The 18,936-nt window shown below is 35.1% G+C and overlaps 3 protein-coding genes across 3 annotated transcripts; 2 read left to right on the top strand and 1 right to left on the bottom strand.

Annotated features, from left to right (window-relative positions):
- Window positions 1-2,287: 2,287 nt before the first annotated feature.
- Window positions 2,288-4,354, top strand: LOC106625911 (UDP-glucosyltransferase 2). The gene is made up of 2 exons (XM_014245733.3): window positions 2,288-2,609; window positions 2,666-4,354. The coding sequence occupies exons 1-2, from the start codon at window positions 2,333-2,335 to the stop codon at window positions 3,982-3,984; spliced, it is 1,596 nt and encodes a 531-aa protein (XP_014101208.3). The 5' UTR covers window positions 2,288-2,332; the 3' UTR covers window positions 3,985-4,354.
- Window positions 4,355-5,442: 1,088 nt separating this feature from the next.
- Window positions 5,443-15,093, top strand: LOC106620126 (uncharacterized). The gene is made up of 4 exons (XM_070113047.1): window positions 5,443-6,036; window positions 7,085-8,391; window positions 13,394-13,649; window positions 13,736-15,093. The coding sequence occupies exons 1-4, from the start codon at window positions 5,691-5,693 to the stop codon at window positions 15,046-15,048; spliced, it is 3,222 nt and encodes a 1,073-aa protein (XP_069969148.1). The 5' UTR covers window positions 5,443-5,690; the 3' UTR covers window positions 15,049-15,093.
- A 669-nt stretch (window positions 15,094-15,762) lies between these two features.
- Window positions 15,763-17,915, bottom strand: LOC106620125 (glycoprotein-N-acetylgalactosamine 3-beta-galactosyltransferase 1). Its single transcript, XM_070113048.1, is given in 3 exon segments — window positions 15,763-15,769; window positions 16,447-16,822; window positions 17,328-17,915. Coding segments are annotated over 3 exon segments (636 nt in total). The 5' UTR covers window positions 17,581-17,915.
- Window positions 17,916-18,936: the final 1,021 nt, after the last annotated feature.

The following is an 18,936-nucleotide window of genomic DNA, read 5'->3' on the forward strand; positions in this document are numbered from 1 at the left end:
GTGCTGTGGTTTTGATTAATTATACATTCTATATTACGACCACTTCGACGGTATAAAAATTGCATTACTTATATTAAAAAGAGTAGTCCCTCACTCGTTTCACTCACTCAAATCTTAATTTGACTGCTGCCTAATCGCCGAGGCGTCTTGAATGAGATTGTTTGAAAAATGAATTGAAGATTGCTTTCATTTTGCTGTCCATTACTCTTTTTACGACAGTCGCTAGATGTTAATATGGAAATTTTATCTCTCGAATCTCCAAAGAGTCGTTTCATCGATTACTAACAATGTCTGGGCTTCTATACATTAAATTTTAAGGCTTCAATTATGCTTTACAAATTTGTTGAGCACATCTCATCCAAACGAAACGACTGCCTTGGGCAATAGCAAATGTAAATTTCTCGAAGATATCTCGACAAATAAAAAAACTTTCCATACAAGCACTTGATTTCGATCGTTAAGTATGGTAGCTATATGTTTAGTGAATCGATAACGGCGATTTCGACAAATGAGCAGCTTCTTGGGCAGAAAAGTGTATATAGACAGACGAACATGGGTAAATCGACTCAGCACGTCACGCTGATCATTTATATAATATATACATTTCTTAGGGGGTTCTTCGTGGCAAACTTAATAACCCGTTTAAAGCTATAATAGCAGAGACCTGCAATCTAAATGGCTATATTTTAATCAGGCTCGGCATCGTAAATTAATTTCTGAATAAGTCGCTTGGAAACAGCTCTTATTAGAGTGTCGGCGAAATACCGAAATAGTTTCTAAGCCTTACACTATCACATTATTATGTTCTTGTTGACTATGAAATATGCTGCAAAATCTTGCAAAAATGTTAAAATTATGATAACCTGAGTGCTGATAACATTTAAATCGTATAAAAGCATTAGAGACAATATCTACACAGCTGTTAATTATGTATAAGACAGATAAGTAAATATATAATCGTATAATAGTCTAATCTAACTAAGTCGCGCAAAATGTAGTAATTTTAAGATATACCTATGTATATATTTTTGTAATTTTCATAGCTGTGGTATTATTTCCATAGTCATACGTTGTACAAGGTGCGTTCCAAAGTAAACAATGAAAAAGTGCGTTAAAATCTGCTATCCTTTATCGACTTCCAGTAAAAATTTCATGACGTTTCATCTATTGGAAGTGAAGTTATTGCGTTTTAAGTGTCAGTATGTTTTTGTCATCGGTGCGAAAATGAGCTTCGAACAAAGAGCCAACATTAAATTTTGTTTTAAAATTGGTAAAAATTTTACCAAAACGTTTCAATTGATGAAACAAGTTTATGGCGATGACTGTCTATCCCGTAGCAGAGTGCACGAGTGGTTTCAACGTTTTCAAAGTGTTCGTGAGGACATAAATGACGATGAACATGTGTGCCAAAAATCGCGCCTGGAGAAGTCAAAAGTGAAGACAATGCTGATTTGTTTTTATGATCCCAAGGGTATTGTCCACAAAGAATTTGTTCCACCCGACCAAAACGTTAATGCAGAAGTTGGCGTTTGTTGCACGATAATGCGCCATCTCATCGATCGACGCTTGGGGCCGAATATTTGACCAAAAATCACATTTTAACAATTAACCACTCCCCGTATTCACCTGATAGGGCACCGTGCGATATATACCTTTTCGGAAAAATGCATTTGCCGATGAAAGGAAAACGTTATGCAGACGTGGATGCCATTCAAAAGGCTTGCACCGGCATACTGGCGGCTATACCGGGCACTCGTTCGACATGCTTTTGGACCATGCAAAAAGCTGTATTGTGTATAAAGCAGAAGGAGACTATTTTGAATAAAATTAATTGATTTTGCTAATAAAACCATTATTTTTTTTTTAAGTCCTTTTTACTTTGGAACGCTCCTTGTAATTCCTCAAAATCTGTATGATAGTAGCACTTCTTTATTGTAAAAAAAACTGCTATTTACTTAGAGGTAGCTATATAAAGTGGATGGTGTCTCATTCACGATTAAAATTCGCACTTCTGTTATATGCACCTGTTTGACTCACCGCTCGATTTTTAAACACCAAGTACAATAGATATTAGGTGTATACATATAAACTAGGAAAATAAATTAAAAAATCTCCGAAGGCTCCTTCAAAAGCTTAGTTTTGTATAAGAATTATAGTGGCGGTTATAGAGATTTATTAATATACTTGTACTTTCATGTTAGTGTGGCTCATAGGCTTGTTCAGACTACTAGAGAGAGAGAGAGCTTTCTGCTCTCTTAATAAGTAGGTATAAAAGTCAAGCTTCTCACAAATTGTTAGTTTAGTTGAATTTAAAGCATTGTAGTGCATAGCTATGCACATTTGTGAAATAATTTTGAAAATGTTTGCACTGAAACCCATAGTGGTTGCTTTGTGGATGTTAGCGTGTGCCACAAATTATGTGGAATCCGCAAAAATACTCGCTGTATTTCCTTTCTCGGGTCCCTCCCAATATATATGTGTGCAATCGTATTTGCAGACACTGGCGGTGCGTGGACATGAAATCACTTCGGTTTCGGCGTTTCCGCAAAAAACACTTTTAAAAAACTTTCGTGATATAACAATACATATAGAGCAATCTCACCATGATGGTTAGTGTAAACTTTGACGATAAATAAAGCAAAAGTTTCAATTCAAATAATTTTAGAGGCAGTAATCAGCGCGATAGAGGAAATGTCTGGTGACAAATTGGACCTGCTGCAATCTGTTAGGGACTATACAACAATGACTTCCTTGTTGGTATGGGAAACTGAGGAGTTCCAACAATTATTGCGCTCTGACGAACAATTCGATCTCATCATTATCGAAGTGTTCTATCAGGAGGCACTTTACGCATTAGGTCAACACTTCAAAGCGCCTATGATTGGTGTCTCCACATTTGGCGCAGATATTATTATCGACCAGTTGGTGGACAATGTTTCGCCGGTAGCATATGTACCAACGCCTACCGGCATAAACTTGGATCGTATGAATTTCTGGGAACGCTTAGATAATTTATATTCCAACACTATGGAGCTTCTCTATACTCATTTAGTTTTAATACCGGAACAACAGCGGTACTATGAAAAGTATTTTCCTAATGCGACATTGCGCTTAACAGACGTGCGTAGAGACTTTTCACTTTTGCTGCTCAATCAACATTACTCATTCAGTTGGCCGCGTCCATTGGTGCCGAATGCAATCGAAGTAGCTGGTATGCATATTGATCACAAACCGAAGAAAATACCAACGGATATGGAAGATTTTATCAATGCTTCGTCTAGAGGGGCTATTTACTTCTCATTAGGGTCGAACGTAAAAAGCGCATTTTTGCCGAAACATAAATTGCAAGAGCTAATGAACGCATTTGCCTCCTTACCAGTGAACGTGTTGTGGAAATTTGAGAAGACGGATCTAGCTGGTAAACCAAAGAATGTCTTCATCAATAAATGGTTTCCACAATCGGACATACTTGCTCATCCTAAAGTGAAACTGTTCGTTACACATGGCGGTATGCACAGTCTGATAGAAGCGGTTCATCATGCTAAACCGGTTGTGGGTACGCCAGTCTTTTACGATCAACATTTGAATGTTGAAAAAGCAGTAAGTAAAGGTTTCGGTGTTGCTATAAACTTTCGAAATTTCACCAGCACCGAGTTACGCAATGCCATTCTAGAGGTGTTGAACAATCCCACGTATACCGAAAAAGCGCGAGAGATCTCTGCTAGTTTCCATGATCGACCTATGAAACCGCTCGATGCAGCAATCTATTGGACTGAGTATGTGTTGAGGCACAAGGGTGCGCCACAAATGCGTGTAGCCGCTCGTCACTTGAATTTCTTACAGCGCCATAGTGTAGATACTATGGCTGTGTTGTTCGGAATACCATTGTTGTTGGCTATATTCATAATCCATGGTGTTTTTAAGGTTCTGGCGACAATATTTAGTAGCAACGGTAATGCGAATAAGAAGCGAAAACATGATTGATCATTTGTTTTATAGAAGTATCTAGACACTTAGGTTAAGTGCTGTTATTTCAAAGCCTATTTTTAAGAGGAAGCATGACTATATAATTCAGGTTTAAGAATAGCTTGCACTTTGAGAAGTTATAATTATAGTACAAGTAAAAAGAATGCTTACGACAAATTTGCAGTTGCCTTGAAAGTCACATCGAAAAGGAACGTAATTTTAAATTTAATTTAAATTTAAATTTAAAAAAAAATTCCGATAAATAAATTATACCTATAGAAATATAACAAATAATAAAATGGTGCAAGTATTTACGGCAAAAGTATAACTGTATCAGAAACATTAAACGCAATAAACATTCTTCACAATTTATTTGTAGACAGCAAAAGCTGTTTTTATAGACAGACTCATTATCAGACATATAAAATTAAAAAGGGTTTACATTTGATAATAAAACCGTTATCATTAACTTTTCAAGCTGCTTAGTTAGATGCGCGGCGCTAAAGTTATCTCCAGACTTGGAGAACATCACCTTATGAGAGATCGTCATGACTTTTACTTTATTTTAAAATTAATCTAATTTCATTCAATTGTTTACTAGATATTTATATTCATGTATAGGGCATGCGATAATGATCAGCATGATGAGCGTAATTGATTGAGCTATAATGTAAGTGTATCTCTTTCAGCTTTCTACAATGCTCTGTGAAAATAATAACTTAACACTTAAGTGTTAGTTTATTTGAGTATTATTTATTTAATTTAGATTTAAGTGCTCTCAGTCAGACGAAGCTTTTGCTATCATGTTTGTTCGTATTTAATTGGCATGATGAACACTAGTCCGTAAATAAACAAACTTAATGAGCGTTCATACAAAGAATCTAAAGTTTTGATTTCAAGATTTTTTACTTATTATGCACCGAACAGGGTATATAAATTTTGGCATGATGTATGTAACACGCAGTAGGAAACGTTTGATACTCTATAATATAAATATCTAAATATAATATAATATATTATAAGAAGTTGCTCATCTGTCGGAACAGGCGTTATCGGACCACCATAGCATTTAGCTGCCATACAAACTGAACTATCGGATTCAAGTGCTTGTATGTGAAACTTTTTTATTTGACATAATATCTTCACGAAATTTGGCATGAGTTATTTCCTAAGGCAACAATGTAATTTCCGAAGAAATTGTTTAGATGGGATCACTAAACCATATAGCTGCCTTATTAACTGAACGATCGGAATCAAGTGCTTGTATGGAAAACTCTTTCATTTGATCGGATTCAAGTTCTTGTAAGAAAACTTTGTAGTTGTGAAGGAAGTTAACGTGTCTTCTTGTTTTTGATTACTTTATATCATATATACATTTAAATACACAGCATACAAAAATATATAGCATATTAGAGCTAAATATAGATGACTGTGATCTTTACTTAATGTATTCGTAATTAATGATATATTACTCGTCAACAAAACATTCGCTCTCTCATTTCAAGTAGTTGTGTGTAAAGTACTTGGTATTTTTGTTTGTGAATCGTGTAAAAGCGTCGAAATTTACTAAACTCAGAGCGGCTGAATCGAAAAATTGCTCTAATGTCATTATTACCATTAAAAAATGCAATTGCAATTCATATTGGACATGAGTAGAAACTAGTTATGAGAGCTAGTTTGAGCGATAGATAGAGCAAAAATTTAATATGTAAACTTGTTTGCTTATGTCAAAATTTAGTCGTTTCGCAATAATAGCGGTGGCACATTTGCTTAAAATTATACAATTTATTAAAATGTTTCAGAAGCGCACTAAAATGAAATGTTTGTCGCAACTAAAAATAGTATTTTTACTCTGCACACAATTGTGCTACTTTGAAAGTTTACATGGTGCAAAGATTTTAGCCATATTCCCCTATAGTGGGCGTTCACAATATATTTGCGTGGAAAATTATCTAAAAGCATTGGCTGCAAGAGGTCATGAAGTTACTACGATTTCGGCATTCCCACAGAAGAAACCAGTGCAGAATTTCCGCGACGTGCCAATTATATACGAAAAAACACTTTTTGAAGGTGAGTAAATCTTTTATACATATGTACATATTTTCACAAGAGCGACACAGTTGGATATGAAGCAACCTGATAGAAAGAAATACGTTACACAAATGAGCTGTTGTTTTAAAGTTTCTGTTTCGTCGAGCTCGAGATAATTTGCGGCGGAATCTTGCGATGAATACTAGCTTGTATGAACTGAACTGTTGTCGAGCATTTGTTATTAAAATTGATATTTTATCCTTTGTATCTAATTATAAGATGTATATGAATTGTTTCTTTTATACTCTCGGCTTTATGCTTTAAAAATATTTAAATTGTATTTTTTACTCACTCCAGAGTTTGTTTGCACAATTTTTGAAAATGTGGTTACTTTTTCTTAGAAAAAAATGAAAATATATAAATAGAATACATGAATGAAATAATTGAAAGAATGAAACAATTTGTCGCTTCATAAACATAGTCAGCTGGTGTCAAAAATAGAGTCGGGCTAGATATGTGATTATCACTCTTTGGCTCTTGAGTTTAAATTCCATTCCAAAGAAATGTTTTTCTTTCATCGAGCGAAGTTGTGCTCTGAGCTTGAAGGAATTTTTGGTATTCTAGCGAAAATTTCTTATTGTATATGAAAGAACATTAAGTTGTACGATCCCTTCTACGCTATCTATTACTTATATACAGGCTCTACCAACAAGAACGATGTTAGATAAGTTCTGTTCTCTTTGTTATGCAGATAATTTAATGCCATTTACGATTTGAACAAAATGTCGGCCAAATGGCCACCATGGCTTCGTTTTACGTCAATTTTCGATGAACCGGCGCAACATTTCGGCTAGAATTTCGATTATAGTGCGCTAAATGTTGTCTTTGAGCTCCTCGAGCTTCGCATGATCTTCGCGGCCATTTTTCGAAATTAACGAGTCACCAAACTTTGCATGAAAAAAAACCCGGTCAACATCATGTTATAACGCTCGCTATTTATGGTAAAGGACTATTTCGATTACCTACCTCATTTCGAAAGAAATAATTGTTTGCATACATATTAATATATATTTTATTTCTTTCATAGACTTCGCCGTGGATAGTATTATGCCCACAATCAGTAAATGGGAAGAGTTAAACTGGGGCATAGAATTCTTAACTATGCCCACCCGAAAGGTATTAGAACACCCGGAAGTGCAGAAATGGCTGGAAAATGGCGTCAAATTTGATCTACTCATTGTGGAGGTGTTGCAACAAGATGCGCTGTATGCGTTGTCACACCATTTTAATGCATCGCTCATCGGTGTATCGAGCTTTGGCACTGATATGCGCATTGACGAATTAGTTGGCAATACCTCACCCCTCTCTTATGTGCCGTCAATTTTAAGTACCTACAGTGATCATATGAGCTTTTTTCAACGTCTTGATAGTTTATATACACATGTTGTCGAGTGGGTACATAATCATTTCGTTATAATACCCTTACAATATGAAATATATAAAGAGTATGTGAGCAATCCTACTGCTGATTTTATGGCAGTACGAAACAATTTCTCATTGCTGCTATTGAATCAACATTTTTCGCTGAGCATACCACGTCCGTACGTGAGCAACGCCATCGAAGTGGCTGGCTGGCATATAGACCACAAATCGAGCGTCCTACCAGCTGATATGGAAGCATTCATTAACGCCAATCCAAATGGTGCGATATTTTTTTCTTTGGGCTCAAATTTGCATAGTAAAAATTTGTCTAAAGAAAAACTTGCTATTATTTTGAACGTCTTCGCCTCATTACCCTATAATATACTCTGGAAATTTGAAGTACCGGAACTACAGGGGAAACCAAAAAATGTTTACATTAATAAATGGTTTCCACAAGCAGATATTTTATCGCATCCCAATGTAAAAGTCTTCATAACACATGGTGGGCTATTGAGTACGATCGAAGCGATCCATTACGCTAAGCCAATTGTGGGTATACCGATATTCTACGATCAACATATAAATGTGGCGCGAGCGGAAGCGAAAGGTTTTGGTTTAGGTGTGGACTTAAAGAGTTTAAACACTAACGTATTAAAGGATACCATACTGGAGGTGTTGAATAATCCCAAGTACTCACAGCGCGCGCACGAGCTTTCCCACCGTTACCACGATCAGCCGCTGAAGCCGTTGGAGAAGGCCATCTATTGGACGGAATATGTGCTACGTCATAAGGGCGCATCGCATATGCGTGTGGCCGCACAGGATTTGAATTTCATTGAATATCATAACTTGGATGCCATCGCTGTGCTGTTCGGCTTGCCGCTACTGGCATTGGTATTTATGCTATGGACAAGCTGCCGTTTATTGAATCTTATAACTGAGAAGTTGATTGGTCAAAAGAGAAAAGTAAAGCATGACTAATTAAATATTAAGAGTAAGAAAGTAACAGCTGGCACACGTTAATCTAATAACCAGTAAGTACTTGTATATGAGTATAATATAACCTAGAACTAGAGTGTTTCGAATGTTTTTAATTTTGAAAATCTAAAAGGAAAATGCACGTCCTAACGGAACTATAATATGTTCGTGACCGTGAAAGTCCGTTTCTGTGTTTTTAAAAACTCATAAGACTTTATATTTGATATTAAAAATACCTTATTCTCAGATTATAGAGACGTTCTTAAATACATTATTGCATAAACTAATTGAAAACAATTCCATAGTTCACAGTGTTGAGCTGCGTACTAACTGGGAACAACAATTTTGAATACACTTCGTAGGATGATTTTTCATCATATTTCGCGGCAATAAATACTTTTTAAAATTCGACATAGGACCACTATAAGTTACACCTGCTATTCAGCGCAACCAACATCGTTTCATGTTACCTGTTATAAGTATATTAGACATGTGTTATTATATTGATGGAATGCGGATAGTAAAAAATGTCGTCACAAAATTTGGTGTAATTCAGAGAAAAATTCTGCGAAAGACTGATTTGTACGTATTAGTAACATCCAAGTTCTGAAAGACTTAGGCTCAGAATCGATGACGTTCTTTTGATAATACGATTAGTATAGCGAATTAAGAGAATATTTCATCTACATTGATTTACATCACGTGTTTTAACCCCGTACCATTATTTGGTGAATTCGTAGCAAGCAATTTGATCAATTTCAGCCTAGCAAAAAGTTCAAATCAAGCACTTTCAAATACATAGCATAAGTATAGAATTCCATTAGTCTATATCTGTTTATAGCTTTGTGTGCGTGTGCGGCCCAAAATAGAAAATTAATTAAGTTTTAATTAAGTTTGTGCCGTTGTTGAATACCAGCTTTTTCTATCACATCTATACTCAATACACTTGCTGAATGATAACTGTTAGTCGTTCAAGCGTGGTATAATCAATTTTATGCTTTATAGACAAATTGTATTTTATGTCTCTACAAAAGCTGATCAACAATGAAAATCGACGCAATTTCGAGTGACAAACGTGAGCAGTTATCATGTGGCAGCGAACGAAGTAAAATAAAAATCAACAAATAAAATCGGCAAATAAAATAAAATATCGATAATAAAATAAAGACAAAAATAAATTGCAGCATAAACCGTAGTACCATTGTACCATAGGATCGCGTGCATCTGAAATTTATAGAAAATTCGTCACAAATTACACAAATTGCATGTGATATATTTATTTCAATTATAAAGTTCTTAGTGCCTTCATAGATCGTCTTAGATTAGATTAATATTGAGGTATGAACCGCGACCTATGGTCTATTGTGCCCTCCCCTAAGTCATATCGTATCATCTAGGTCATATCGTATCATCGTCTTACGACTTTTAAGAAATATAGTATAGGAGTAACAAATATCGAAATAAGTGGAAGACAATAAAATGCTGAGGTGATCAGCTCATAGTTATACTCGACCACCACAAAACAGAATTTATATTTTTAATGTCTGCTTCGATGATTAGGTTTGCCTTCGTGATTGTTTTAGGTTTTTATATTATAAATAGTTCTTAATCGATAATTGAAAATAATTTGAACAACATTGGCATTTCACTGCACTCCACAAAAATACTTTAAACGGTGTGAAATTTCAACGCCGAGTTAGTTCATAGCTCGTCTCAAAGGCTCATAACATGATTACTGTACTTCTTAAGCAAAATATGGATACGGCTTGAACAATATTGACATGAAAACTGTCGCTCTTTTAAATTTCCAGGCCTCTATGCACATTATTGACTGGTATTGCAGCGCCAATAGCATTATGAAAGCAAAAAACAAAAAAATAAACATTGATTCATGTTCCGGCGTTCCGATTTGCAGATGACGGAGTATTGCTTGGTTTTCTTTTTTTAACTTATGTTATGTAGCCACTTGACAATTCTTCCTCTACAAAATTTTATCACTGGGTATAACTATTATTGTTAATCTCAACAGCAAATTACTCAAATTAATTTCCCCAAAACAATAGTACTCTTTATATATGTATAGGTGAATATATATATTTAGTGTCATGTGTATACAATAAGTTTCGAACGCGCTTTGTATTACACACATTCATAACTATCTCGCAATTAATTCAGCTTTACCGTAAAGCTTTCGGTTAGCTATGATTGTATTTAATGGCAAAATATATAAGTAAATACAAATTATGTCAATTAAGCCGTACTGCAAATGCTAAAACATTATATTAGATTATTTTGCTTAAATAATGTTGCTGGATGAAAGGATACATGTATGTGAGTAGGAATTATCTGATAGACAATAGTGATTATGAATCGGCACTTTTTGTTTCATAAAGTATATTTATACAATACATATATAAGTGTGCTAGTCTCTCAATAACGCGAACACTTTCGACGTAGATTAACTCAGCAATAGTGCATCGATAAACTTAATCCAATTTTTGGCGATGTAGCTCCATCAAGGATCAGTGTTTATCGATGGTATGTTGAGTTAAATTGAGGTCGTAAGTCACTGCAAGGCGAATTTCGTGAAGATCATCCCAAATCATCTGTTGTTTCGAAAATTGCAATTTCCATCTTTATCATGTGACATATTGCGAGATTGAGACAACTGTATGCATTAGTAGGACAGCATACATTCAATATTGCGTGAACATTTCACTGTAAAAAATATAAATAAAGATGCGTCCACTCCGAAAGTTCTAAATTTTGTACAGCTGCATAGCTTAGATACAGGTGTAGCGCTGTTTGGTGTTCTCGCAGTTCTTGTATTTTCAAAATTTCCTCATTTTTTTTTAGCTACTTCGAGTATATATGGTTCAATAACCACATATGAGAGTAAGAGGTATATATTCCTTCTCACTTTGACTGTATACCAATGTTCAACTATTTACCATACTTTATTTGAATATCTTACAAGTATTATTATATGTAATAACTAACAGCTTATTTTGTTGAGTTTCTGTTAATTACTTTGAAATTATCTCACATGCGACCTCATCAAATTTTTAAAATCTTCACAAATTGTATTAGCTTACATGCAAAGCCGATTATGAAATTTCACATGCAATGCCAAGTACTGAGCCAATATTATATATTATAAGCAGTACTAGTAGTATACTAAACATGCAACGGATTATAAGGGTACGCACATTGTAATAAAAATCTTAAAAACGGAACCCGTGCGAGCACACGTTCTGCTGAAATAGCTTCTAGCTTAACAAGACGAACAGCGTTGGCAAAAATAAAAACAAGTTGCAACTCCTCTAAAAAATGCTTATATCTGAAGGCATTTTTAAATGGAGTTAGTTTAATATACATATAACGAATTTTTCTTGTACTGTTGCATTAAAGTTTATAAAATAAATAAATTTTACTAAAATTAACAGTCAATGAAGTTTCAATATCTAAAAAATATATAGAAAATATTGTAATGAATTTGAATAAAGACCATACAAATAAAGCTATTAAATTAAAAAATCTAATGGGCTCATCTTAAGGTTAAAATATGACATACATATGTACATATGTCTGCCAGACAATAAGCAAGCATTTATGACGAACAGCGTTAGGATCCATCATAGCGTGTTAGAAATTGTTTTTCCAACAGCTTTCTGAGTTGAAAATTACAATAAAGAGGTAAATACTAGTAATTCATAAATAAATGTGTTTGTATACAGAATCTGATTTCCTGTTAAAAATGTGCTTATATATATTCCACAGTTGGTCTATTTCGTTTAGTCACCGTAATGCGGTCGGATTACCTGTAACCTGAATTTTATACAAAATAAAATAAAAAAAATGGACATGTGGTTATAGTGTAAAACGAATAAAGTCTATAAAGTAATTACAATTTTATGTTGAGAACTAAAAATTTGGACAGTAAACTTATTGATTGTACAATTGTTTTAGTCGAAATAACGCGATGTGCTATAAAAAGAGATATAGCAGTTTTTTTTTTATTCCAAACAGCGCTTTTATTTGAGGGTTTTTCGAAGGCAATTTGGCTATAAAATTTGCTAATTCACTGTGTGTATTAAAACTTGTAGTCAGGCATTCGACAATTACGTCGAACACTCAATAAAAAGATTCACCTCAAGTGAAGGTATAAAGCACTGGCACTATTCTAAATTCTATTCTAAATGGCTGCTATCAAGGTGGCAATGGTGGTAGAGCGGCAATACTAGCTCTGAGTACGCGAACCGTGCAATCAAAAATAGTCAAGGAGGATATGTCTTCACCAGAAACAGCATCAGGCTACTTCAATATTAAGCTTATTTGGGTCCATGGTCAAAGCGGAATCGTGTGCAACTGCAAAGCCGATGAGCTTGCCAGGGGGGCACCTGTGCGCCTGCGAGTTTCTTCTGGCCCAGAGTGGATCGCAGGAGGTCGGGGGAAGTTCTCGCCTTGAACAAAGTTCATCTCGCCGCTATGGTAGGAGTTCTCAGAGTGTGGTACGGCTTAGAATACTACCCGATGCTAGTTGTCAAAGTTGTATGGAGGAGGGTGAGGTGGAAACATCCTGGATGAGACTGAAACATCTCGGCAATCTCACTTTCGGCGGACCAGAAGAACAAAAGACTTGACCGAAACAGATATTGGACGTCTCAACAAGTTTTTTATAGGCACAAAGCGCTTTGTCGACATGTAAGGGTCTTTTGATCCAGCATATAGGAGCTTTAGGTACCACTATGTACCGGCGTTTAGGCTGTCCACGTGTAATCCTTCTTAGGATCGAACTTTAATCTAACCTAACCTTTTCTAAATTCTAGACTAATACAATCACAAGAAATTCCTTTTATTTTAAGTTTATAAAGAAAACATTTGAATTTGAGGTTAAATCATTCTTACCAATAGCATATAAAACAGTTTTAAAAAAAAAAAACTTAAGATATAAAATTGTATTACAGTTTTTTATGCCGACAGACTTTGGTGAAAGATGCTGCCCCGCTTCTTCGTCAGCTTGCTACTTTCGGCTTATTTTAGCTTGATTGCTTTGCAGCAGACAAATGCTGCCAATATTTTAGCGATATTTCCGTTTCCTGGCCCTTCGCAGTATATTTGCGTGCAAGCTTATTTAAAAGCTTTAGCGGCACGCGGGCATGAAGTCACTGTTATCTCAGCTTTTCCACAGAAAAAACCGCTCCGCAATTTTCGCGATATATCGATAGAGGAAGTACTGCATGGCTACGAAGGTACATTTTATATAAAATTTTGAGTTATAATATACCTTATGTATTTTTTAATTCACTAAATTATTTTTTTAATGTAACGCTTACAGAAACCATCGTGGATGTAATTACAGAGGATCGCAATAAATGGCAAGAGTTAAATCTCTATTATGATTTCTTCACCGGTGGCACTTTGTCGGTGCTAAGAAGTTCAAAGGTTCAAGAATTATTACAATCTAATGAGCATTTCGATCTTATAATTGTAGAAGCATTGCAAATGGATGCTATCTATGCATTTGCGCATCATTACAATGCCTCACTTATTGGGATATCTACATACGGTTCAGATCCGACAATCGACGAATTAGTGGGTAATACTTCACCCATATCGTATGTACCATTACCACTCTCTCAACTAAGCGATCGCATGACTTTTTGGCAGCGTTTACAAAATGTGTGGCACCATTTGTTGCATCAATTGCACATGCATCTCTTTTATTTGCCCAACCAAGCTGCCATATACAAGCAATATTTCCCCAATTCCACCGCTGATATATATACGGTACGCAAGAATTTCTCATTAGTGCTCTTGAATCAGCACTTTTCGATAAGTTTTCCGCGCCCCTATGTACCGAATGCTATTGAAGTTGCCGGTATGCATATAAGTCAGCGAGCCAATAAACTACCTACCGTTATAGAAAACTTCATCAGAGATGCTAAACAGGGCGCTATCTACTTCTCTTTGGGCTCGAATGTGAAGAGTAAAAATTTGTCAAAGGAGAAACTTGAGACACTTATGCGCGTTTTTGCCTCGCTACCGTACAGTATACTTTGGAAATTCGAAGCTACCGAGTTAACGAATAAACCGCCAAATGTCTATATTAACAAATGGTTTCCACAGTCCGACATACTGGCGCAGCCCAATGTGAAATTATTTATTTCTCACGCTGGTTTGCTCAGCACAACGGAGGCGATTCATCATGCAAAGCCATTGGTTTGCATGCCCGTATTCTTCGATCAATTTCTCAATATGGAACGTATTAAACGTGCCGGTATTGGCGTTTCCGTTAATTATAAATCTTTCACTTACGATGAGTTGCGAAGTGCCATCGTTGAAGTACTGGACAATCCAAAATATACGCAAAAAATCCAACAAATGTCGCAGCATTATCATGATCAGCCAATGAAACCGCTGGACAAAGCAATCTTTTGGACGGAGTACGTGTTACGTCATGGGGGTGCGCCGCATATGCGTGTTGCCGCCCAAGAATTGAATTTTATACAGTACCATAGTTTGGATACATTATTGGTATTGGTTGGTGGCGTGATGTTAGTTTTATTAACCCCAGTATGGTTAATATATAGAAATGTGAGGCGAATGCTTTCGGGAGAACGTGAAAAGATAAAGTTAAAGCATAACTGAAATTAAACTGTGAATAAAAATATAAATCGCACTCAAAAATATAAATTTAACTTAATTTTTAAAGGGAAACTTTTTTGAGAGCTTATCATGCACATGCTTTAAATATCAGTACTATTAGTTTGATGCCTTACCGAGCTTTTTGCTTTTGGTGGTGTGTGTCTATGCTAATAAGTTTTAGAATTGTTAACTGGTAAATGTTTATGGTATGTATGCACATAAAAGCAATCATGTTGATCTCCTTCATTTTGTAAGCACGCAAAGACAGAACTAGTAGGGAAGCGTTAAGTTCGGGTGTAACCGAACATTTCATATTCTTGCAACTTGCCAGGAAAAAAGCCAGGAAAATTTCTTCAGGTGTAGAGAAAACTTTATTTTAACAATGTTCTCTGACTTGAGTAGGTTTTCACATAAATGTGGGAGTTGCCACGCCCATCGCCCAAATTTGACACTGGTTCCTATAAAGCCCTTTCGTACCATTCGTTTGTAAAGTTTTATGTGTCTGACGAATTTAATTGTAGACTTATCGCACTTTTGATACGGTTGCCAGGGAACATGTATACCAAGTTCATCAAAACATCACAAGTTTTACTGAAGTTATCGGACAGGCAGACAGTGAATCGAAATTCAACTCGTCTCGTCATCCTGATCATTTATATGTGGTATATACAATATAACTCCATATTTATCTCGATTAGTATTAGGTGAACAAAACTATTAAACTCTGTAGCAACATGTTGTAAGAGTATAAAAAAGGTTCAATTGCGATCGTATTGTATACTAGTGATGTTGGTGGTAGATATGGGTGCAAAGGCAACAATATACGAGAATTTGAAATGTGATTGGGAAGAGAACGACTTCTGCACTGCTTTGCTAAAAGACTGAGACGTTTTATAAAAGGTTTCACAACCAGTCACAATAACAAAATGAGACACAAATTGTGAATACAGGCGAATATCTTGTGAGTTGTGATCATATTACCATAATTCTATAATAATGATGTCTTAACCCTGTACAGTCTTTCATTTTCCTTGCCATGTGTCATTTCACTGCAAACATTTGTTCATAATATATTTCGTTGATCAACATACACGATTTTGATTAATGGAAATTATAAAGATTTAGGTTGATTTAGGTTGTAATCAAGTTTTCTCCATTTGTTAATTCACAGTTATATCCCATGCATTAAATGGAGCAGGTATTTTTACTTCATCTTCTTTCTTTTCCTGCGGTGTATATAATAGTTAAGATAAATACATACTCTTCGGTGGCATATAGTGAAAGGAGATGGCGTGTTTTGATAAACAATTTTGACACTGAAAAAAAAGTATATTTAGAGTTTTAAATAATTTAAGGAAAACACTATCTGAAGAAAAATTATTAAGATGCAATTTTCCATACAAGATTCCATATGTGAAATACCATAATATATCATCAATATAATTTCCAATTAAGAGAGTATGTGGTTCAAAAGGTATGAAACGCAGCTCATTGTGTGCATCACGTGAATCTCCAGGCAACACACCCACAGAGCGTAAACACATACCGATCGCCCAGTTTTCGGCTATAACATCATCTTCCGGTGGACATAAATCACTATTTGGCATTGCTGCATTAATAAAACGATGCAGGGCTTCGCGACTTAAGACATAACCCGCACCTACATGACCGGCGGTGCTGGTTATATTATGCTTCGAAAAAACGAATTTAATACAGAGAGAGAAATAGACTAACAGTCAGCTTGCATTTATCCGACAGCAATGTAATATGCCTTCGGAGGCAACACAAAGAGTGTTTCTAACTATTTATAAGCTTTAGCTTGAGAAAATCATTTTAATCACCTAATAAATTTAATGCAATTTTGTATATACCATAGAGGCAGCTTGGTCAGCCAAGGGAAACATTGTGTAATAAATTGTTGAGCACTTAATATTACTGTTAGCAAGTCTCATTTCGAACTCTTAGCAGTTTTTCTATCTTGGAACCAATAACAAAGGCCATGAGATGAGTCGATGAAAATTAAAATGCTTCTGGTTCAAATAATTAAAATCTAGGGACGCTGATTATGCCTTCCTGTCTGAATCTATAGAAATTTAAACTGCATTACTTTGAAAGTAAATACTATGGTACCGGCTGGATGTTACAAGTGTTACATGCTTCAAAAATAACAATTTGGAATGGGCTTTGTGTTGACTTGCAACCAAAGGCACGATTCCAATTTCTTAAGCAGTTATCGAAACAATCAAGTGGAAGGTAATCAATTTAAATCGATGCGTGTATAGTAAAAACTTACGTGTCGTCATCTGCATTCATAAACCAATCCATCTCATTAGCATATTTTTCGTAAACATGCTTAAAGGCTATTCTTGTTTTCACCCATAATACATTATGGGTATCGGGGAAATTTTGTAGAACAAATGTTTCACCCAATTCTGCAGTTTCATTGCAGGTTACGAATATTAAACGATTACAATGCCTGCCCCAGGTGCAAAGCACGTGTATGGCTTTAGTTTTATAATGGACGGGGTTGATCATTACCGAACAGAGGATGCGCACTTCATCTGCGATTCGGTCAACTAAGCTGTTTTTTGCTCCATTGGATTCGTTAATATTTTGCCAAGTAATTTTTTCTGAATTTAATACATTACTTTAATATTCCAAATATATTAAAACTATGGAGGCTACCGCCAATATCAAAAATATGCGACGATACTGAAATATTCGCTGTTGAACTGACATTTTCAACTTTTAACTAAATAGCACTTTGTGGGCATCATCTTCTGATGGTGTATTAATCTTTGTATAGCATTCTTTTGTATATTCATTATTTTCGTTGTTTGCTAGATAAGTTACAAAGAGTGACGTGTGCCTATAGATATGATTTCTTCGAAAGCTTCAATATTTGGCAAGTAAGGAATTCTACATTCAAGCGAAACCGAACATTATTCGAACTCACATTAATATGACCCAAAAAGTGAAAAAGTAGTGGATGGATGATTTAATTTATGTGCTTCCAGCTGTTGTGCGATACTCATTCCCAACACTATATTTTACGTGCTTTCATTGGGAATTCGTACAAAGTACTTTTAAAAGAAAGCATTTAATGCCGATATGTTTCAGTGTGTTAAATCATAGCGTGTCCAGTTAAAAATTTTTGAATGGAATAAAATCCTCAAGTTCTGAAAGTTGTTTGCTTCAGTTGGTAGAGTGAGGGTAATTAACTATGAATTGTAAGACTCAGTGGAATTGTAATGACAGAACACTTGTCATTTACATGTAGCCATTTATTTTGCTTCTGATAGTTTTAAAATTTGAATTTATAAATATTGGATCACTATTATTTAAGTCCACGAAATATATAAGAAAGCAGACTCCTAAAATTCTACTAGTACTACAAAGATCCACTTTTTCAATTCTTGCTTCGTTGATGCCTTCTTAAAGCATGCCCGCTTTTTCTGAGCAGTAATGTTTGAACAATTGGTAAGATAAGTGATTAAAAGGCTGTACATTTCAGTACAAAAGTTTTTTATACTCCGTGCACATTGAATGCTGTTTATGTATTTTCGAAATTTTGTTATGTTTAGTGTTTTTGTATGTTATGCTGTGAAGCAACAAATTTATTTGAAAGTCGAGTGTTGTGCTATGTTTATATTGTAGTATATCGTATGCGTCGAATGTACATTAGGGCGGTTCTTTATAAAATAAATTCTAATATTTTTGCATTCCTACTCACTCAATTGGTAATTCGATGCTTGAAAATGCCTGTGTTTGTATTGTTTTATTAAACGATACTAAATGGTGAACTGTGGAAACACAGCCAACTTTACTCTTTTCACTTAACTATGTGAAAGCTAATGTATTGATTTAATCAAAATATCAGTTGGTGTCTTT

Source organism: Bactrocera oleae, chromosome 2 (assembly GCF_042242935.1).
Source record: "Bactrocera oleae isolate idBacOlea1 chromosome 2, idBacOlea1, whole genome shotgun sequence".
NCBI lineage: Eukaryota > Metazoa > Arthropoda > Insecta > Diptera > Tephritidae > Bactrocera > Bactrocera oleae.